At 36.0% G+C, this 17,048-nt stretch overlaps 2 protein-coding genes across 2 annotated transcripts in view; one reads left to right on the top strand and one right to left on the bottom strand.

The window, feature by feature from the left end:
* Positions 1-12,991, bottom strand: part of LOC144972591 (uncharacterized) — a 41,797-nt gene extending 28,806 nt beyond the window's left edge. The window contains exons 1-3 of the mRNA XM_078913988.1: positions 12,749-12,991; positions 4,152-4,895; positions 1,648-1,786 (exon numbers count right to left, since the gene is read on the bottom strand). Coding sequence (XP_078770114.1) covers positions 1,648-1,786; positions 4,152-4,895; positions 12,749-12,905 — 1,040 coding nt within the window. The 5' untranslated portion in view covers positions 12,906-12,991. The remainder of the gene's footprint in view (positions 1-1,647; positions 1,787-4,151; positions 4,896-12,748) is intronic.
* Positions 1-17,048, top strand: part of LOC144972596 (uncharacterized) — a 277,443-nt gene that overhangs the window by 220,374 nt on the left and 40,021 nt on the right. The window lies entirely within an intron of this gene.

Below are 17,048 nucleotides of genomic sequence, written 5' to 3'. Positions count from 1 at the left end.
CAAAAAATCATAATCCTGTGACATGCCAGGGTCTTTTCCTTCATATAAACAATAAAATATTCTTTTTTAAATCTTTTTTTTTTTCTTTTTCCCCAGATTGCCAAATCAGGACAGTACTGATTTTATCAGGGCATTTGGCTGCTATGCTTGTGCAACCACTACCTTGAATCTCAAACACTGCCCATACAACCCTAACCAACATCCCGCCTATCTCCCTCCCTAACAAACACTTGTTGAAGCCCACCTCACATCTTCAATCCATTCTATCTTCCTCCACTTCTTCAGTCATCTTCTTCCTTATAGTCCTTTTCATGTCTCGACCACAGGCTATTAAATATGAAAGCAATGGCGATTTGCAACAGGGACCAAATTCCCTCTATCTAGCACTTTTTAAATTTTTACAGTGCTTACAACACTTTTAGGTCATTTCAGCATCAGTAAAAAAGGAGCTAATAGGGGGAAAATTTAAAGATCTGAAGTTAAACGTACCCAAGAAACGTAAAAAAAAGGAGACTGATTAAAATAGGGAACATAGATCAATGTGCTTATTTCAACATTACGAAAAGTCCCATCCCGGCACTAGCAAAGGATCTCGCTATGAAGAATATACTCAAATGTTTACAAAGTGCAATATATCAAAAACTAATAACTATAATAGTATATAACAGATTTACAAGGAAAAAAAATATCATCTCTAACAAAAATGGGAATATACATTTAAATGTCTCCCTTCCAGATAAAGATCGTTACCAGGATCAGGAAAAAAAACCTGTGATATATCAATCTAAAACAAAGACAAAAGCAACACCAAAATAAAAACAGGATATAGAGGGAGAAAAGACACAGCAATAGTGACTTCTATACCCACCATGGGAGGTCAAAAGACCTTATCCAGCTATCACTTTCTGAATTATATTTCTTTTAAAGCCTCTCAGAATATTGGGACCAATGAAACTACTGGCCTTTGTTGCATGCAAGGAACAGGGTTACAATTTTCTTGTAAACCTTTGAATGAGATCCTAATTTACTGCTGGTACCATCAAGGAACCACAAAATAGAACAGGATTTTCCATCTGTCAATCTACGGGCTAAATTGTCCCTTGATAGTGATTGTTATAATCAGTATTGGATGTTATTTTTCCAGTCTTTAAAACAGTCAAATAATTAAAGCTCTCGTTAGAGATAGATACATTTCTAAAAGCCCTAATCTTACTGCATGGCCTTCATGTTGAAATATTGGATAATAAAAGAATTACATTGAAACTCATTAAGGTGATCCATAATCATATAAAGATGTATTTTTACTATTATATTCTATAATCATTAATACTATTATTATTATTATTATTATTATTATCATTATTATTATTATTATTATTATTATTATTATTATTATTATTATTATTATTATTATTATTATTATTATTATTATTATTATTATTATTATTATTATTATTATTATTATTACTATTATTATTATTATTATTATTAATCTTTTTGCCTTCCTTTTTTTCCTGACACAATCAGAGTTGGAATTTTCCTCTTTACTTTAATTATTTCATCTTTAAAATAATTCTATTTATATGATTTCAAAGCATTCTTTATTATTTCTGCCATTGACTTGAAGACAAACTTTAGAAATCTCACCCTTCACAAGGCTTGTTGGAAGCAATTGGTGGTGCAAAGTCCATGACACAGTCTGAAGCCAAATTGATGAATTTCCGGAATGACTCATTGGTCACCTCAAAAATGTTAAAACCTGTAAGAGTCAGCTCATATCGCCAATCTGAGAACAAATGATGAGATAAATAAACAAAATGGCATAAAAAAATAAACCAAATGTTGACTTTTTTCCTCTCAGCAAGACAAGGACAATAGGCTTGTACTGATCGAGAATTGCCATAGTTATACAAATCAAATCATATTTGACTAAATCATTTGGAGATTTTACTCTCTTTATCAAAAGTATTTTGGTTTTGTAACATGAAAACTTTTAATCTAATCTAATCATAAAGATTTAAAGAATATCGATTTTGTATAAAAATTGAGATAAATCAATTGTGTGTCACTATAAAACAATTTATGAACAGATCAAAACTGATGTAAATGTTAAAATTTAATTTATGTAATGGTTTAGACCATACGATGACGAATCATGAAAGCGTAGTTACAAAATAACCACATGCTGTTATTTGTATCAGAAAAAAAAGCTTCTACCGCACAGGCCCATAAGCCTCATGAAAGGTTAAAAAAATAAAGAGCGATAAAGGATTCAGCAAATGGACCCCCAAGGGTTATAACCAACAGATACTTATGCATTAAGATAAGTAACACATCTTTCAGTTTTAGAAAATTGGTTACAAGTAAGGAAGAGTATCATTACAATTATCAAACTTTAATAGTGCACATAGCCAGGATAAATAAAGACAACCATATTTTGTAAGAAAACTATTGATGAATTTGCTAATATTTTCGAAAATAAAGGACCCGAGCTTTGACAAATTACAGTTAAAAGAACATAATTTTGAGGAAGGACTGATCTAGTTACTTGAAGCTCTGTATAAAAACTTGAGTAGCACAGTCATAATCAATAATGAAATAGGATCAAAATCAGTTCAACTGATATGATCATCGAAATAAAATGCATCATAATTTATATTGATCATCAGTCCTGAAAGGCCAACCTTTACCCATTGTACTCTGCATTTACTTGATATGATAAGATATAGTCCTTCCAAAATAACACATTTCAATCTGATATAACGTTCAATTGCACACAGCCATTATTAAGATTACAATGAAATGAGAATCATCATGTAGTACAGTGAGTTTCAATCAACTAATGAAATTTTATCTCATTATATTTCAGGCTGTGTACGAAAATCATAAAATTATAGTTTTGCATGTCCACTGATTTTTTTTTTTTTAATTATGTTTCGTGATCAAAATAAGTGCGACCATAATGTTTGCAAAATTCCTTTTATTTAACTTGACTTGATTAAAATATCCCCCTCCCCACTATATGCATGAACTTAACAAAAATAAGCTGATCAGAGTGCTTAATACTGGATCATCAGTTTCAACTGTTTCAAGAATCTTTAAAGATAAGCAGATAACCTTGTCTATGCCAATAGAAAACATCAAGAAGTAATTGAAACTGTAAAGCATTGTCAAACATCAAGTTGGCCCAAGTTACTACCCATGGAGAAGATATGTTTATCCCCATGGTAACATTTAAGAAACTGTCAAAATGACAAGAGGTGAACAAAAAGTAATGTATGGCACTCAATGTGTGTCATTCAGGATCATTTAACACTGTCTTAAAGATACTGCAATAATGCAAGATGACCTGGACAGCATACAATCCTGCTGCATTGTCTTGTTCAAAACAAGCTTCAGTGGACAATCAACCTATTAAACAGGCCTCCAAAAGCTTGGGGGAGATTATATTCCCTATTGACCCCAATATCTGTTAGAAAGACATAATGGTCAGAAAAGAGTATCGAAGGATGAAGCTGACCATCTTACATACATTATAAACATACAAAAAAGTTGAGAGGGCAAAGTGATGGTTTATGCGAGATTCAAAGTAACAGGAAAACAAAACTAACAACATAAACAGATCATTCAATCAAATTGTGTACCATTTGCCAGCACATCAAGCAATTATTACTAGTCAATTTCTTCAAGAGCAAAACACCAAAGTTTTAAATCCATGATCTGATCTGTCATCCTACCTCAACACCACAGTGCAATTGTGAGATGCTCTGGAGAGAACCTTCTGTGCTCGTCCTAATCTACAAAACCTGATTCTACTAATACTCTTATTGAAGAATAAATAATCAGCAATCCTTAATCATACATTTGATCTCAGCCATACAACATCGATAAGAAATTATTGTCCTGGGAAACACAACATTAATCTAGTCACTTTCCAGGGTGCCTTATCGATATATTTATCACAATAAATGTTCTTAAATAAGTTTATTCTGCTTCCCTGATAGGTTTGGGGGGGTTTTTTTCATCTAAATGATATCTCAGAACAGTTCAAATCATTACAAATTATGAGAGTAAAGAAGTTCATTTAAAAAGTCACTGTCATGATATTTTCAAACATTGCAAATATGATGAGAACAAAAAAAATTACTTACTCTTATTAATCTTCTCTTTGGAACTATCTTCGTTTTTAAGGTAAGATTCATTCCCTTTCCCAACGTTTTCTTTTTCTTTGTCTTGCTGATTGATAATAGGCTTTGATATGCTTTCCCTACCAGAGTTTTTCTTGATGGTCTTAGAACTGTTATCTGGATTATCTTTAAACCTGACAGTGTTCTTGCTAGTATTTGAGTTCATGTTGTCACTGGCCTTTGACTGTGAAGTAGACAGAATTGATTTTGTTTTGTTGCTTGTTACAGTGTGACTTGAAATCGGGACTTCTTTTGAACTCCTTCTTTTGAAAACTTCTCCAATTCCATTTTTAGCTATTTTTTTAGCTTTTGGTACAGTCTTGCTATCAACTGGTTTTAATTTAGAGGCTACAGGTGTTTTATCATCTTCAGTATCTGAGAGAGAGAAGTCTGAAACTGACAATTCAGAAAGGGATCCCTCATCATCATCATCGTCATTCGAGGCACTTGTTTTCATAGCTGATAATTTACCAGCCTTTTTGCTGTCAGATTTGCTATTCATTTTTTCGTCATCATCCCTGCTTGACAAGTACTTTGCAATATCATGAGAGTCTAATTTTGACAGAATAACAACAGGTTGATTCAGTTGAATGCTCTGATAGCTGTGATTGGCAGATTTCACAACTTGACTGGGTCCTGCATTACTTGTAGAAGGCTTGTCTGCTGCAACTCTGTCATCTTTGTTTTCTTCGCAACTGCTCATATTACCTGTAAATATGACAAAACATGATTATGGTATAAAGAAAAAGTTCTGTTACCAAGGAATGTCACATCAGATTGCAATAACTACGAGGGCTCTTTCAGAAATAACCGAAAAATGCCCATTGCTCAGCAACCAGTGGAGATTTTTTAATTCTGTAAACGACATGATATTCCTTATTTCCTTACGGATATTCCCAGAAATTATGAAGTGCATCATTTTGCACAATGAATTTCTAGACGATTTTAAAGATGGCGGCCCACCTTGAAACTTGGTCAAAGGAGGAAATCAGAGCTGTCATACGTTTTTTGAACGCCAAAAGTCTGAATCCTACCGAAATTCATAAAGAACTTCAGAGTGTATATGGTGAGCATGTTATAAGCCGTACACAAGTCTATCACTGGTGTAATTTGTTTGAAGCCGGCCATTCCGACTTGACAGACAGGTAAGGGAGAGGGCGTTCGATCACTGCGACGTCAGAAGACAATGTGAAGCCAGTTGATGAGCTTATTCGTCAAGACAGGAGGTTGAAACTTCATGAAATCGCAAGCAGTCTTGAAATTTTGGAAACTTCTGCCCATAGAATTGTATTTGATGAACTTGGCTACAGAAAAGTCAGCGCAAGATGGGTTCCTAAGCAATTGACAGACAATCATAAAGAACAAAGATTGGACATCTGCAGGGAACTTTTGAGAAGAAGCAAGAGCTCACGCAGGGTTCATGGGCATACTGCCAACGCCGGCGGAGACTTTCTAGGGTACGATGTGACTTTTCTTGACAGCATAGTCACAGGTGATGAGACTTGGTTGCACCATTGCACCCCAGAAACAAAGCAAGATTCGATGACATGGAAACATCCATCCTCACCTGTCGCGAAGAAATTCAAAGTCATGCGGTCAGCAAAGAAAATAATGGGAACTGTTTTCTGGGACAGTCGTGGTGTTATTCTGTTCGAAACCTTACAACCTGGAGAAACAATCAATGCTGCAAGGTACTGCCAAACTCTTGACAAGCTTAGGGAGGCCATTCGCAGAAAGCGCCCAGGGCAGTTGACCAACGGGGTCATTTTGCAACACGACAACGCTACACCCCACACAGCACGAGTGACGCAAGGTTGGCTAGAGAAATATGGATGGGAGATTTTGCCACACCCACCACACAGTCCAGACCTCGCACCATCTGATTATCACCTCTTTGGGCCACTGAAACGTGACTGGCAGGAAAGCGCTTTGATGTCGATGAAGAGCTTGTTGACCATGTGCGGAAATGGCTACAAAACCTTGACGGAAATTTCTTCCGAGAGGGTATCTATTCCATGGTGCGGCGTTGGCAGAAGTGTGTCGACAGACTTGGCTGTTACGTAGAGAAATGAAGGACAAGTGAAGGTATGAACACGTGCAAGAATTTTGTTGATAGCATAAAAAACGCGGATTTTACAGGCATTTTTCGGTTAATTATGAAAGAGCCCTCGTATTATACAATAACAATAGTTTTTATTGTTATTTTTGTGATGTTGGCTTCAGGGGGGGGGGGGGGGGTATCTACAGGCATTATATAGGTTAGCGCCTCTTTATTTGATTTGGTACGGGACAACAATATCGATAATAATCGGCTCCTGAAGTTGGAAAAAACTAAGAAGGGAAGGGTTATGTGCCTTGTTATGAAGAGGTTGATTTCAACATATCTGTATGTGTGTGTGGCTTTGAGGTTGTCACTTCAACATAGCTTACTTTGCAGCGCTTCTCTGCGGCTAACGCCTGGGGTTATTCAAGTATTCCCTTGGCATAGACCCTAAAGACAAACTTCCCCTTGGAATAAAGAGGATTTGAATTTATTTTTTAAAAATTTTCATTTATTAACAAAGGAATCTCCAACAAACATCCTTTGAATTGCATGCTTGAAGATCAACAGTTCTTCTTTTAAGTCAAGATAGTTGCTGTGGTGGCTTGCCAGGGGTTATTCAACTATTCCCTTGGCATAGACCCTAAAGACAAACTTCCCCTTGGAAATGAATAAAAAGGATTTGAATTTATTTTTTAAATATTTTCATTTATTAACAAAGGAATCTCCAACAAACATCTTTTGAATGGCATGCTTGAAGATCAACAGTTCTTCTTCTAAGTCAAGATAGTTGCTGTGGTGGCTATGCGGTCTTGTGGTATGACACTCGCTTTCGGACTGGAAGGTCCTGGGTTCAAGCCTCGCTCTTTGCATGGTTGAGTCATTGGAAAAGACTCTTTACTCACATTCTCTAACCGTACTCAGGTGTAAAATGAGTATCTGACTGTTAACAGCACTGTCTCTGTCGGAAATATTGTAATATCACCTAACAGGCATCATTTCTCCTTCTATGGTTCATGTTTCTGTTGGGCAGGGACCCTTTATAAAGCGCTTTGAGCACATTTAGTGGATATTGTGTTATGCTCAAGTTCAAGTTTTGTGGTGACAAGGTAGAGACAATGGCAGACCTGCCCACTTGGAAATTTAAAAAGTCTAAATCTTTAGGAGATAAAAACTGTAGTCGCTATAATTACTTGCTTTAAAAATCAACAATTTGCCCTCACAATGATAGAATAATACTTCACAATCCTTTAAATTATGCAGTGAGTAATCTACTTTCATTTTCAGTAAGTTTTAATATTAGAGATGCTAAAAAAATCTGAAATTGGAGCCAAGATTTGGAAATTTAAAAAATAATTTGTAAAAGTAGGCAGGTCTGCAATGGGTAAATTGATTCTTCTATTCCCTCTACTTCTGTGCTCTGAAAAAAAAACCCAAAAAACCCTTGTTTGAAATTATGGCCAGAAAACTTGTCCTTCAAATATCGATTGATTAAAATGACACTCATCTTGTCAAAAACTCTCAAACCTACCTGGGACTTCGTTAAGTCCTATGTTTGAGATTGATTGGGTTTTTTAACAATACAAGGTCATTTAAATCGATTGATATTTGAAGGACAAGTTTTCTGGCCAAAATTTTAAAAACGAATTTTACTTTTTCAGAGTACCACAGTATAATATTAGCGCTTTCGGATCGAGCCTTGCTTGGCGGATAATTGGTCAGCCAACAACTTTTTCTTAGAATTAGAAGAAAAAAACTCGCCTCTTCAACAGAAAGAAACAGTTCCAGAAAAAAAAAATGGTTTTATGCCTGGAAGTGGAAGCCAAAATCTTGGTCCCCCTAGACAATTCCTAACTAATAATAATGATGTTGATGATGATGATGACGATGACAATAATAATAGTAATGAAAGAAAAAAAAACAGAACCGTACAATGGTACAGTTTGGGGGTTGATGTCTCTGATGGGATGGCAGCCATATTTTTTATTTACCTTGGAACTGGGTCCAATCAGGGTCGTCACATTAGCTCTATTGGGTTAGCTCTTTTATAGAGCCAAATTAAAAATAAACATAATAATAATACAATAAAATAAAATAAGCAGTATGTTGTTGAAAGCTTGCTCGTCTCTTTTCCCTCGTATCTCCCTCCACATCACATGAATTCATCTAAGTGGAGCGAAAGAATTGTGCTTGCAGCCCCGGCGTAACTTTTAAAACGATTTTTCGCGTTTTTCCAGTGACATTCAATTCTGATTGTGCAGGCACCAACACTCAAGTGACGTATGTTGATTAAAAAATTATTTTTTAAACACAAAAAAAAAAAAAAACCAACATTACCCCCTTCCCTCCACCCCATCCCCAAAGAAAATTATAGAAACCAGGATCTGATTATTATGTGAATTGAAAAAAAAAAGCAAGCACAAATGAAACCTGAATTAAAAAGTGTAAATAAATAAATAAATAAATAAATAAACAAACAAATAATAAATGCGAAAAAAAAAAACAATTGAAAGTACTCCGTGATCTACGGACTAAATTGCTTCACACAACCAAGCCTATCTGGCCAATCTCCAATTATGTAAACATTTAAAAAATGGCCATCCTCTCGTCAGAGACATCAACTCCCGAACAGTACTGAAAATTATTAAAGCAAATGAAGTGGCAATTCGGACGCGAGTCGGAATAGTCTCCTGTGGCTATTCGGACGCAAACTCTAATGTTCGTGCGCATACAGAGGGGAGGATGACACAATGTGGACAGAAGGCAGAAGGTGGGAGTGATAAAGAACTATAAAAAGATCTCACCCATATCACTCTGACTAAGCTCATACCCTTACTTTGGACTGTAGACGGATTGTTGTTTGTGTCTATCAGAATATGTAATTTTACAATTATTTATTTTTGTCCTGATTTTATTTGGACATCGTGTTATGTTGTCAGAAAAGCTTTTCATTTATACCACAGTTGCTTTGACTGACTTTTGTTACTTTTGAAGTTTTAAATCTCTTTTTAATTTCTATCTGGACTTCCTATTGACCCATGATTTTGTCTTTATCGTCAAATAAAGCGGTTTTAGACAACCTTATAGCATTTCTTTCAATTTGTATTTTCATTTTGGACCTTTTGTCAGACGTTTATTTATTCAATTTGTCATCATATAGAACAAACCTTGATAGATTTGTGAAAGTTAAAAATTTCCTAATTTGACCATTGTTTTGATTCTTGGCCGCCATTTTGATTTGTGAGGTATTGAAAGGCAGTGCAAAACAGTCCTAGGGTTGTTTTTGTTTTGGTTTTTTTTCCTATTAGGGGTAGTTAAAGGTACTAGGTTGTATTTTTTCTTAGGAGCGAATAGTTGACATGATGAGCTTTCGGAAGGCCTCCCAAAGCTATAATAATACAGGCGGGATGGCGGATTCAGAATTGGTTACAGTTACCGATGAAGCTTTCCAATTTCGTGGCGGCGATGGGGTCTCGAACCCGCGACCTTTCTGGTACAACAACACCTGGCCGGGGAGGGCATGGCTCTACTGTATACTCGAGAAATAGTGATTTCAATCTATATGTCTATCTTGAGCCGCTACCCCTGACTTCTTGAGGTCATGGGTTCAACACAGACAAACACCGCGAAGTTTGTTAACTACCAAGATACCATTATCACCGTACAGTGAAAATAGTGTGTCAGGCTATTTTTACCGTACGGTGAAAATCGTCCACCAAGATATTACCATATGGTGAAAATAAGTCTCCCACACTATTATTAACAACGTACAGTGAATATAGCCTGCCACACCGTTATAGTGAATATAGTCTCCCACACTATTATCACCATACACTGAATATAGCCTTCCACACCATTACCACAATACGGTAAATAGTGTGTCAGGCTATTTTCACCGTAATCCCTCGTGGGGGCGGGGAGTTACCTCCTCTAAGCTTGGTGAGAAGTTGCCAGGCTTTGATACCAGTAAGAGGAGGCACTGGGTGACGGCCATTCGGCTTCGGTCGAGGAGCTGCCTCACGGCCAGTGCGCTTCATCGGTGGGGTCTTTCTGACTGTCCAACATGTACCTGCTGTGAGCAAGAACCTGAGATGGCAGAGCATCTAGTCGAACGGTGTGTTGTGACGATGCTACCCGGCGGGTTTGCGACAGTGCACGAGTGCGGACCAGACTTTGCTGATTGGGTCGATCGTCATAACATAATAGTGTGAAAACCATAAGAGGCTGTTGCTACCGTAAAATGAAAATCATCTCCCACACAATTATCACCGTACACTGAATATAGCCTTCCACACCATTATCACCGTACGGTGAACAGTGTGTCAGGCTCTTTTCACCGTAAGATGAAAATCGTCTCCCACACTAATATCACCGTACACTGAATATAGCCTTCAACACCATTATCACCATACGGTGAAAATAGTGTGTCGGGCTATTTTCACCGTACTGTGAAAATTGTTCACCAAAATAGTACAATACGGTGAAAAAAGCCTCCCACACTATTATCATCATACGGTAAAAATCGTCCACCAAAATATTACCGTACAGTGATAAAAGTCTCCCACACTTATCTCCGTACACTGAAAATCGTCCACCAAAATATTATCGTACAGTGATAAAAGTCTCCCACACTATTATCTCTGTACACTGAAAATCGTCCACCAAATTATTACGGGTTGGTGAAAAAAGTCACGCACACTATTATCACCGTACGCTGAAAATCGGCCACCAAGATATGACCGTACGGTGAAAATAGTCTCCCACACTATTATCACCGTCCGTACGGAGAAAATCGTCTACCAAAATATTACGGGATGGTGAAAAAAGTCTCCCACACATATCACCGTACGGTGAAAATCGTCCACAAAGATATGACCGTACGGTGAAAATAGTCTCCCACACTATTATCACCAAGATATTACCATACTGTGAAAATAGTCTCCCACACTATTATGACCGTACGGTGAAAATAGTCTCCCACACTATTATCACCAAGATATTACCGTACGGTGAAAATAGTCTCCCACACTATTATCACCAAGATATTACTGTACGGTGAAAATAGTCGGCCCCACTATTATCACCGTACAGTGAATAATATAGCCTTCCACACCATTATTACCGTACGGTGAAAATAGTGTGTCAGGCTATTTTCACCGCAAGATGAAAATTATCTCCCACACTATCATCTGCGTAGGATGAATATAACTTTCCACACCATTATAATGAATATATGTATTCTCCCGCACTATTATCACCATACACTGAATATAGCCGTCCACACCATTATCACCTTACGGTGAAAATAGTGTGTCAGGCTATTTTCACCGTAAGATGAAAATCATCTCCCACACTATTATTATTATCACCGTACACTGAATATAGCCTTCCACATCATTATCACCGTACGGTGAGAATAGTGTGTCAGGCTATTTTCACTGTAAGATGAAAATCGTCTCCCACACTATTATCACCGTACGATGAATATAGCTTTCCACACCATTGTAATGATTATATGTAGTCTCTCGCACTATTATCACCGTACATTGAATATAGCCTTCCACACCATTATCACCGTACGGTGAAAATCGTCCACCGAGATAATACCGTACTGTGAAAAAAGTCTCCTGCACTATTATCACCGTACAGTAAAAATCGTCTACCAAAATATTACCTTACGGTGATAAAAGTCTCCCACACTATTATCACCGTACGTCTCCCACACTATTATCACCGTACGCTGAAAATCGTCCACCAAAATATTACGGGACGGTGAAAAGTCTACCACTACCACACTATTATCACCGTACGGTGAAAATCGTCCACATAGATATTACTAGTACGGTGAAAAAAGTCTCCCACATTATTATCACCGTACGGTGAAAATCGTCCACTATCATCATCGTACGGTGAAAATCGTTCACCAAGATATTACCGTACGGTGAAAATAGCCTCCTACACATGGTCATGCTATTATCACCGTACAGTGAAAATAGCGGCTTCCATTATAATTAAAATATTTTTTTTTAAAAAACAAAAAAACAAAAAACAGAGAAAAACAACAACAAACAAGCAAAAACTATACTGCCACGGAAGACTATTCGAATAACCGATTATTTGAATAGTCTCTCCCTGGCAGTATATTATAGTTGATTGCACATGCGCGTTCCTCGAGTCCAAATGGCTGCAGCCTAAAGCAAAATATATCAATCTCATATATGAATAAAAATTGAACCATAATCGAGAAAAAAAAATATAAGAATTTATTAACCCCCCCCCCCCCCTCATACTCATAAATGTTGCCTCACATCAAACTCAAACTCACTCATCAAAAACAATGAGTCAATGAGTACAATTGAGATACCGTAGTAGAGTAGAGATGATACTTGATTTGATAGTCGTGCCACACAGCTTCGAGGATAAAAATATGAAAAAGACATGTTTTGAACTTAAACTTTCTAAGATTAAGTGTGATTAAGTTTTAGGTTAAGTCTTGGGAGGAGTAAAAGTCTGGTCTTACTTTCACTTTCGCAGAACTCAACTTCCACGGTCTCAGGGGAATCGCTTATGAATTCGTTGATATCTGCCATAAGCTGTGCACTATCAACACTAGCCTTGTCATCATCTTCAGCTAAATTATTGTCAGATTCAGGGGCTGTCAAAGTATTTTTGTCCATGACAATTCTTTCACCTGTGGTTTAAAAAATGAATTCACAATAACCACCATTCGCCATTCAGTTACATTCAGGAGCAGGTTAGGGTTGCCAGATAATATTTTATAAATAATTCAAGCCATTACGAAAGAAAATCCAGATTATAAAAAAAAAATCCGATTTCCGAAAATAAAATGTCTTAAAAACTTGAGCTTTTATATAGCGCAATATCCACTAAACGTGCTGAAGGCACTTTAAAAATGGTCCCTGGCCAACAGCAACACTATGTAAGTCTTGACATGATGCCTATTAGGCGATATTACATTATTTTTTTGGACAAAGACAAAGCTGTCATTTAACACCTGAGTACGGTGAGAGAATCTGGGTGAAGAGCTTTTTTTTAAGGGTTCAACTATACGCCAAGCGAGTCCCGAACCCAGGACCTTCCGATCCTAAAATGAGTGTCATACCACAATACGACTCTAGCTTACCCTAATAGAGAACACGTGCAGAAAACTTTAGATATAGTGGTGTGCAACAGTGAAGAGATGGGCCTGAAACTAAATGCATGGTGGTCTCAAAGAATGCCAACAACACGACCTTCCACTTGTCAAGCAAAGGAGAGACCATCAAACAAGTAAAGAAATTACAATATTTAGGCACTATCATCACCCATGACGCACGTGACATAGAGGATATAAAACAAAGAATAGCAATAGCAAAAAATGTGTTTCATAAAATGCGACCAGTTGTGTCAAACAGCAACCTAAACTTGAAGACCAGAATGAAAGTAGTAGAAACATATTATGTCAGAAGTACCCTTTTATACGGTTGTGAATCGTGGACGCTTGACAAAGAATGTACGAGGAGGTTAGAGGCATTTGAGATGTGGGTGTATAGAAGAATGTTGAGGGTATCATGGACAGACAGGTGTACGAACGAGGAAGTGTTGGAGAAGGTGAGAAAGAGAAGAATACTGATCGATAACATCAGAAAGAGGCAGTTACGGTTTCTGGGACATGTGTGGAGAGGAGACGGAATAGAAAAGTTGGTAACATCTGGGATGATCGAAGGAAAGAGAGCTAGAGGAAGACAAAGAATGACTTATCTAAATAACCTAAGAATAGCCAAATGTGACTTAAAAAGCAACACAGATTTCATGCGCACCGCAGAGGATCGTGATTCGTGGAGACAGCTGATCGGCAACGTAGAGTACAAGCCACGATGGATGATGATGAATAGAGAAATGTCATCACATGAGTAATGATAATAAATATCCAAAATGTGTTATTGTTATTGTATGACATAATATGTAATTTTGAAAATTTCTTACTGGCAAAATAATCCAAAATTAATCCAAAAATCCAAACTTAAAAAGACAATCCAAAGACATAAAAAAATAATCCAAAAATAGGAGATTTTGATTAAAATAATTCGACCTGGTAATCCTGGGTTGCTCGTGCAGCAAGAGTTGCCAGTTTGAGGACTTGTGTTTACGACACAAGCCACATAGATTTATGAAAAAAAATAAAATAAAACAAAATAAAACAAAAAAAAAACAAAAAAAAAATAAATAAAAAAAAAAAATAATAATAATAATGATAATAATAATAATAATAATAATAATAATAATAATAATAATAATAATAATAATAATAATAATAATAATAATAATAATAATAATAATAATAATAATAATAATAATAATGAAAACATAAAAACATGACAATATTTTAGCCTAAGTTGTTTGAAAAAAAAAAATTACCTGGGAAATGCTAACATCCTGATAAATTTTGGTATTTAAGAAATACCCAAATTGGCAAACCTTAGAATAAGAAAGAACTTTTACTATCTAGCTTTAAGACGCGCGTGTTTTACGCTTTATTAAATTTTAAGAGTTATTTCTATCATAATTATGCCAGTGCAATCATGAGTTATAATTAATACTGAAAATTTGTTTGAACAAAAGTACGACTACTACTACTACTACTACTACTACTACTACTACTACTACTACTACTACTACTACTACTACTACTACTACTACTACCACTACTACTACTACTACTACTACTACTACTACTACTACTACTACTACTACTACTACTACTACTCTCTCTCTAGTCAGCTGATCCTGCGTAGGACGTTGCTTCCCGAACTTTCTTGCGAAACAGATTACGGTTTTCCGCCAGTCTACTTGCTTGAGTTGTTGTCATTCCCAGCCATTCACATATATCTTGTTCCCAGCTTCTTGTTGGTCTACCTCTTCCTCTCTTGCCGTCTACCCTTGTCTGCAGAATGTGCTTTTCTAATGATTCGTGGCGAGTCGTGTGGCCAAAATAGTTTAGTTTCAATTTCTTTACAGTTTGAAGAAGAATTGGTGATTTTATTCCGATCCTTCTCAGGACTTCTTTATTTGTTTGTTTTTCAGTCCATGATATTCTGAGTATTTTTCTGTAGCATGCCATTTCAAAAGCTGTGATCTTTGTGCTCTCTGCTTTGCTGATAGTCCATGCTTCGCATCCATATGTTGCAGTTGGGAAAACAACACTTTTGAGGATTTTGATTTTTGTTTGAATGCACTGCCCTTTCCAGATATTATTCATCTTTTCTAGCTTTGATCTTGCCATTGCTAGTCTCCTCCTGATATCTGGGGCCGATTTCCCGTTGTACTCAATCCTGGCTCCAAGATATTCAAAATTCTTTACTCTTTCTATTTCTTCTCCATTGATTTTTATGATGGCATCTGTTTTGCATTTGTCAGTATTCATGATTTTGGTCTTCTTTATATTCAGCTTAAGGCCTTTGGTCTCGCTATGTTCCTTTACAGATGTTATTAGATTCTCTAGTCCCCCCGGTGTTGTGGACAATAGTGCAGTGTCGTCTGCGTACCTCAGATCTTTTATGGGTAGACCTTGCATTTTAGGTTCGTTGTAATTACTTCTCCTGACATCGTTTTCCACATCTCGCATTATACCTTCAGTGTAAATGCTGAACAAATGGGGTGATAGAATACATCCCTGTCTTACTCCTTTTGTAACTTTGAACCATTCTGTTGTTCCGCTTTCTAGTTGTACCGCTGATTGTTGGTTCTCATAGAGGGATCTTATCAGGTTTCTAATTCTAGGATCAAAGTTCATCTCCAGGAGAGTTTCCCATAGTTTCTCATGATTAACACAATCAAAAGCTTTCGAATAGTCTATAAAACAAGTGTGGAGGCCAGAATTTACTTCTCGATGCTTCTGAATAATTTGACGCAAATTGAATATGTGGTCTCTTGTCCCTCTGTTTTTTCTAAAACTACTACTAAGACTAATAATAATGATATCAATAATGATAATGATAATAATAATAATAATAATAATAATAATAATAATAATAATAATAATAATAATAATAATAATAATAATAATAATGATGATGATAATATCAATAATAATATAAAAATAATAATAATAATAATAATAATAATAATAATAATAATAATATTATTATTATTATTATTATTATTATTATTATTATTATTATTATTATTATTATTATTATTATTATTATTATTATTATATAAGAAGTAGAAGAAGGAGGAGAAAAGAAGAAGAAGAAGAAGAAGAAGAAGAAGAAGAAGAAGAAGAAGAAGAAGAAGAAGAAGAAGAAGAAGAATGATGATGATAATATCTATAATAATAATAATAATAATAATAATAATAATAATAATAATAATAATAATAATATCTCTACCGGTAGGATAGTGGCAAGTAAAGATAGGACAAATAGAAGTAATTTACCCCAGATACAAAAGTTGCCTGGTGCCTCTTACATAAAGAAAGGTTAATATCCTAGCAACCCGACAGATAGTAGTATTACAGTTTTAAGTTAAAGAAGTTAAGTAGTGGTGGTGGAAGTGGCACATTAGATGGGGAAAGATCAGGTTCATAAGATTAAGTAATTAATCCCACGGTTAAAGCAGAAATACTTCAAGAATAAGTCAATTAGGGAGCGTTCACATATTACGTCATCAAAAATTTGCCCTTTTTAGACCCCCCCCCCCCCCTCCCCCAAGTCATCACTTGTCATCATTGACCTGACCCCCCCCCCCCCTCCCCCAACAGATGATGACGTCATCTAATTTAATAAAAACTAAAAGATAACTTTAATTTCACAATATTT

Source organism: Berghia stephanieae, chromosome 5 (assembly GCF_034508935.2).
Source record: "Berghia stephanieae isolate SIO BIC M18660-M18661 chromosome 5, UCSD_Bste_1.3, whole genome shotgun sequence".
Classification (NCBI taxonomy): Eukaryota; Metazoa; Mollusca; class Gastropoda; order Nudibranchia; family Aeolidiidae; genus Berghia; species Berghia stephanieae.
Note: the sequence above shows the minus strand (reverse complement) of the source record. Positions and strands in the feature narration are given on the sequence as shown.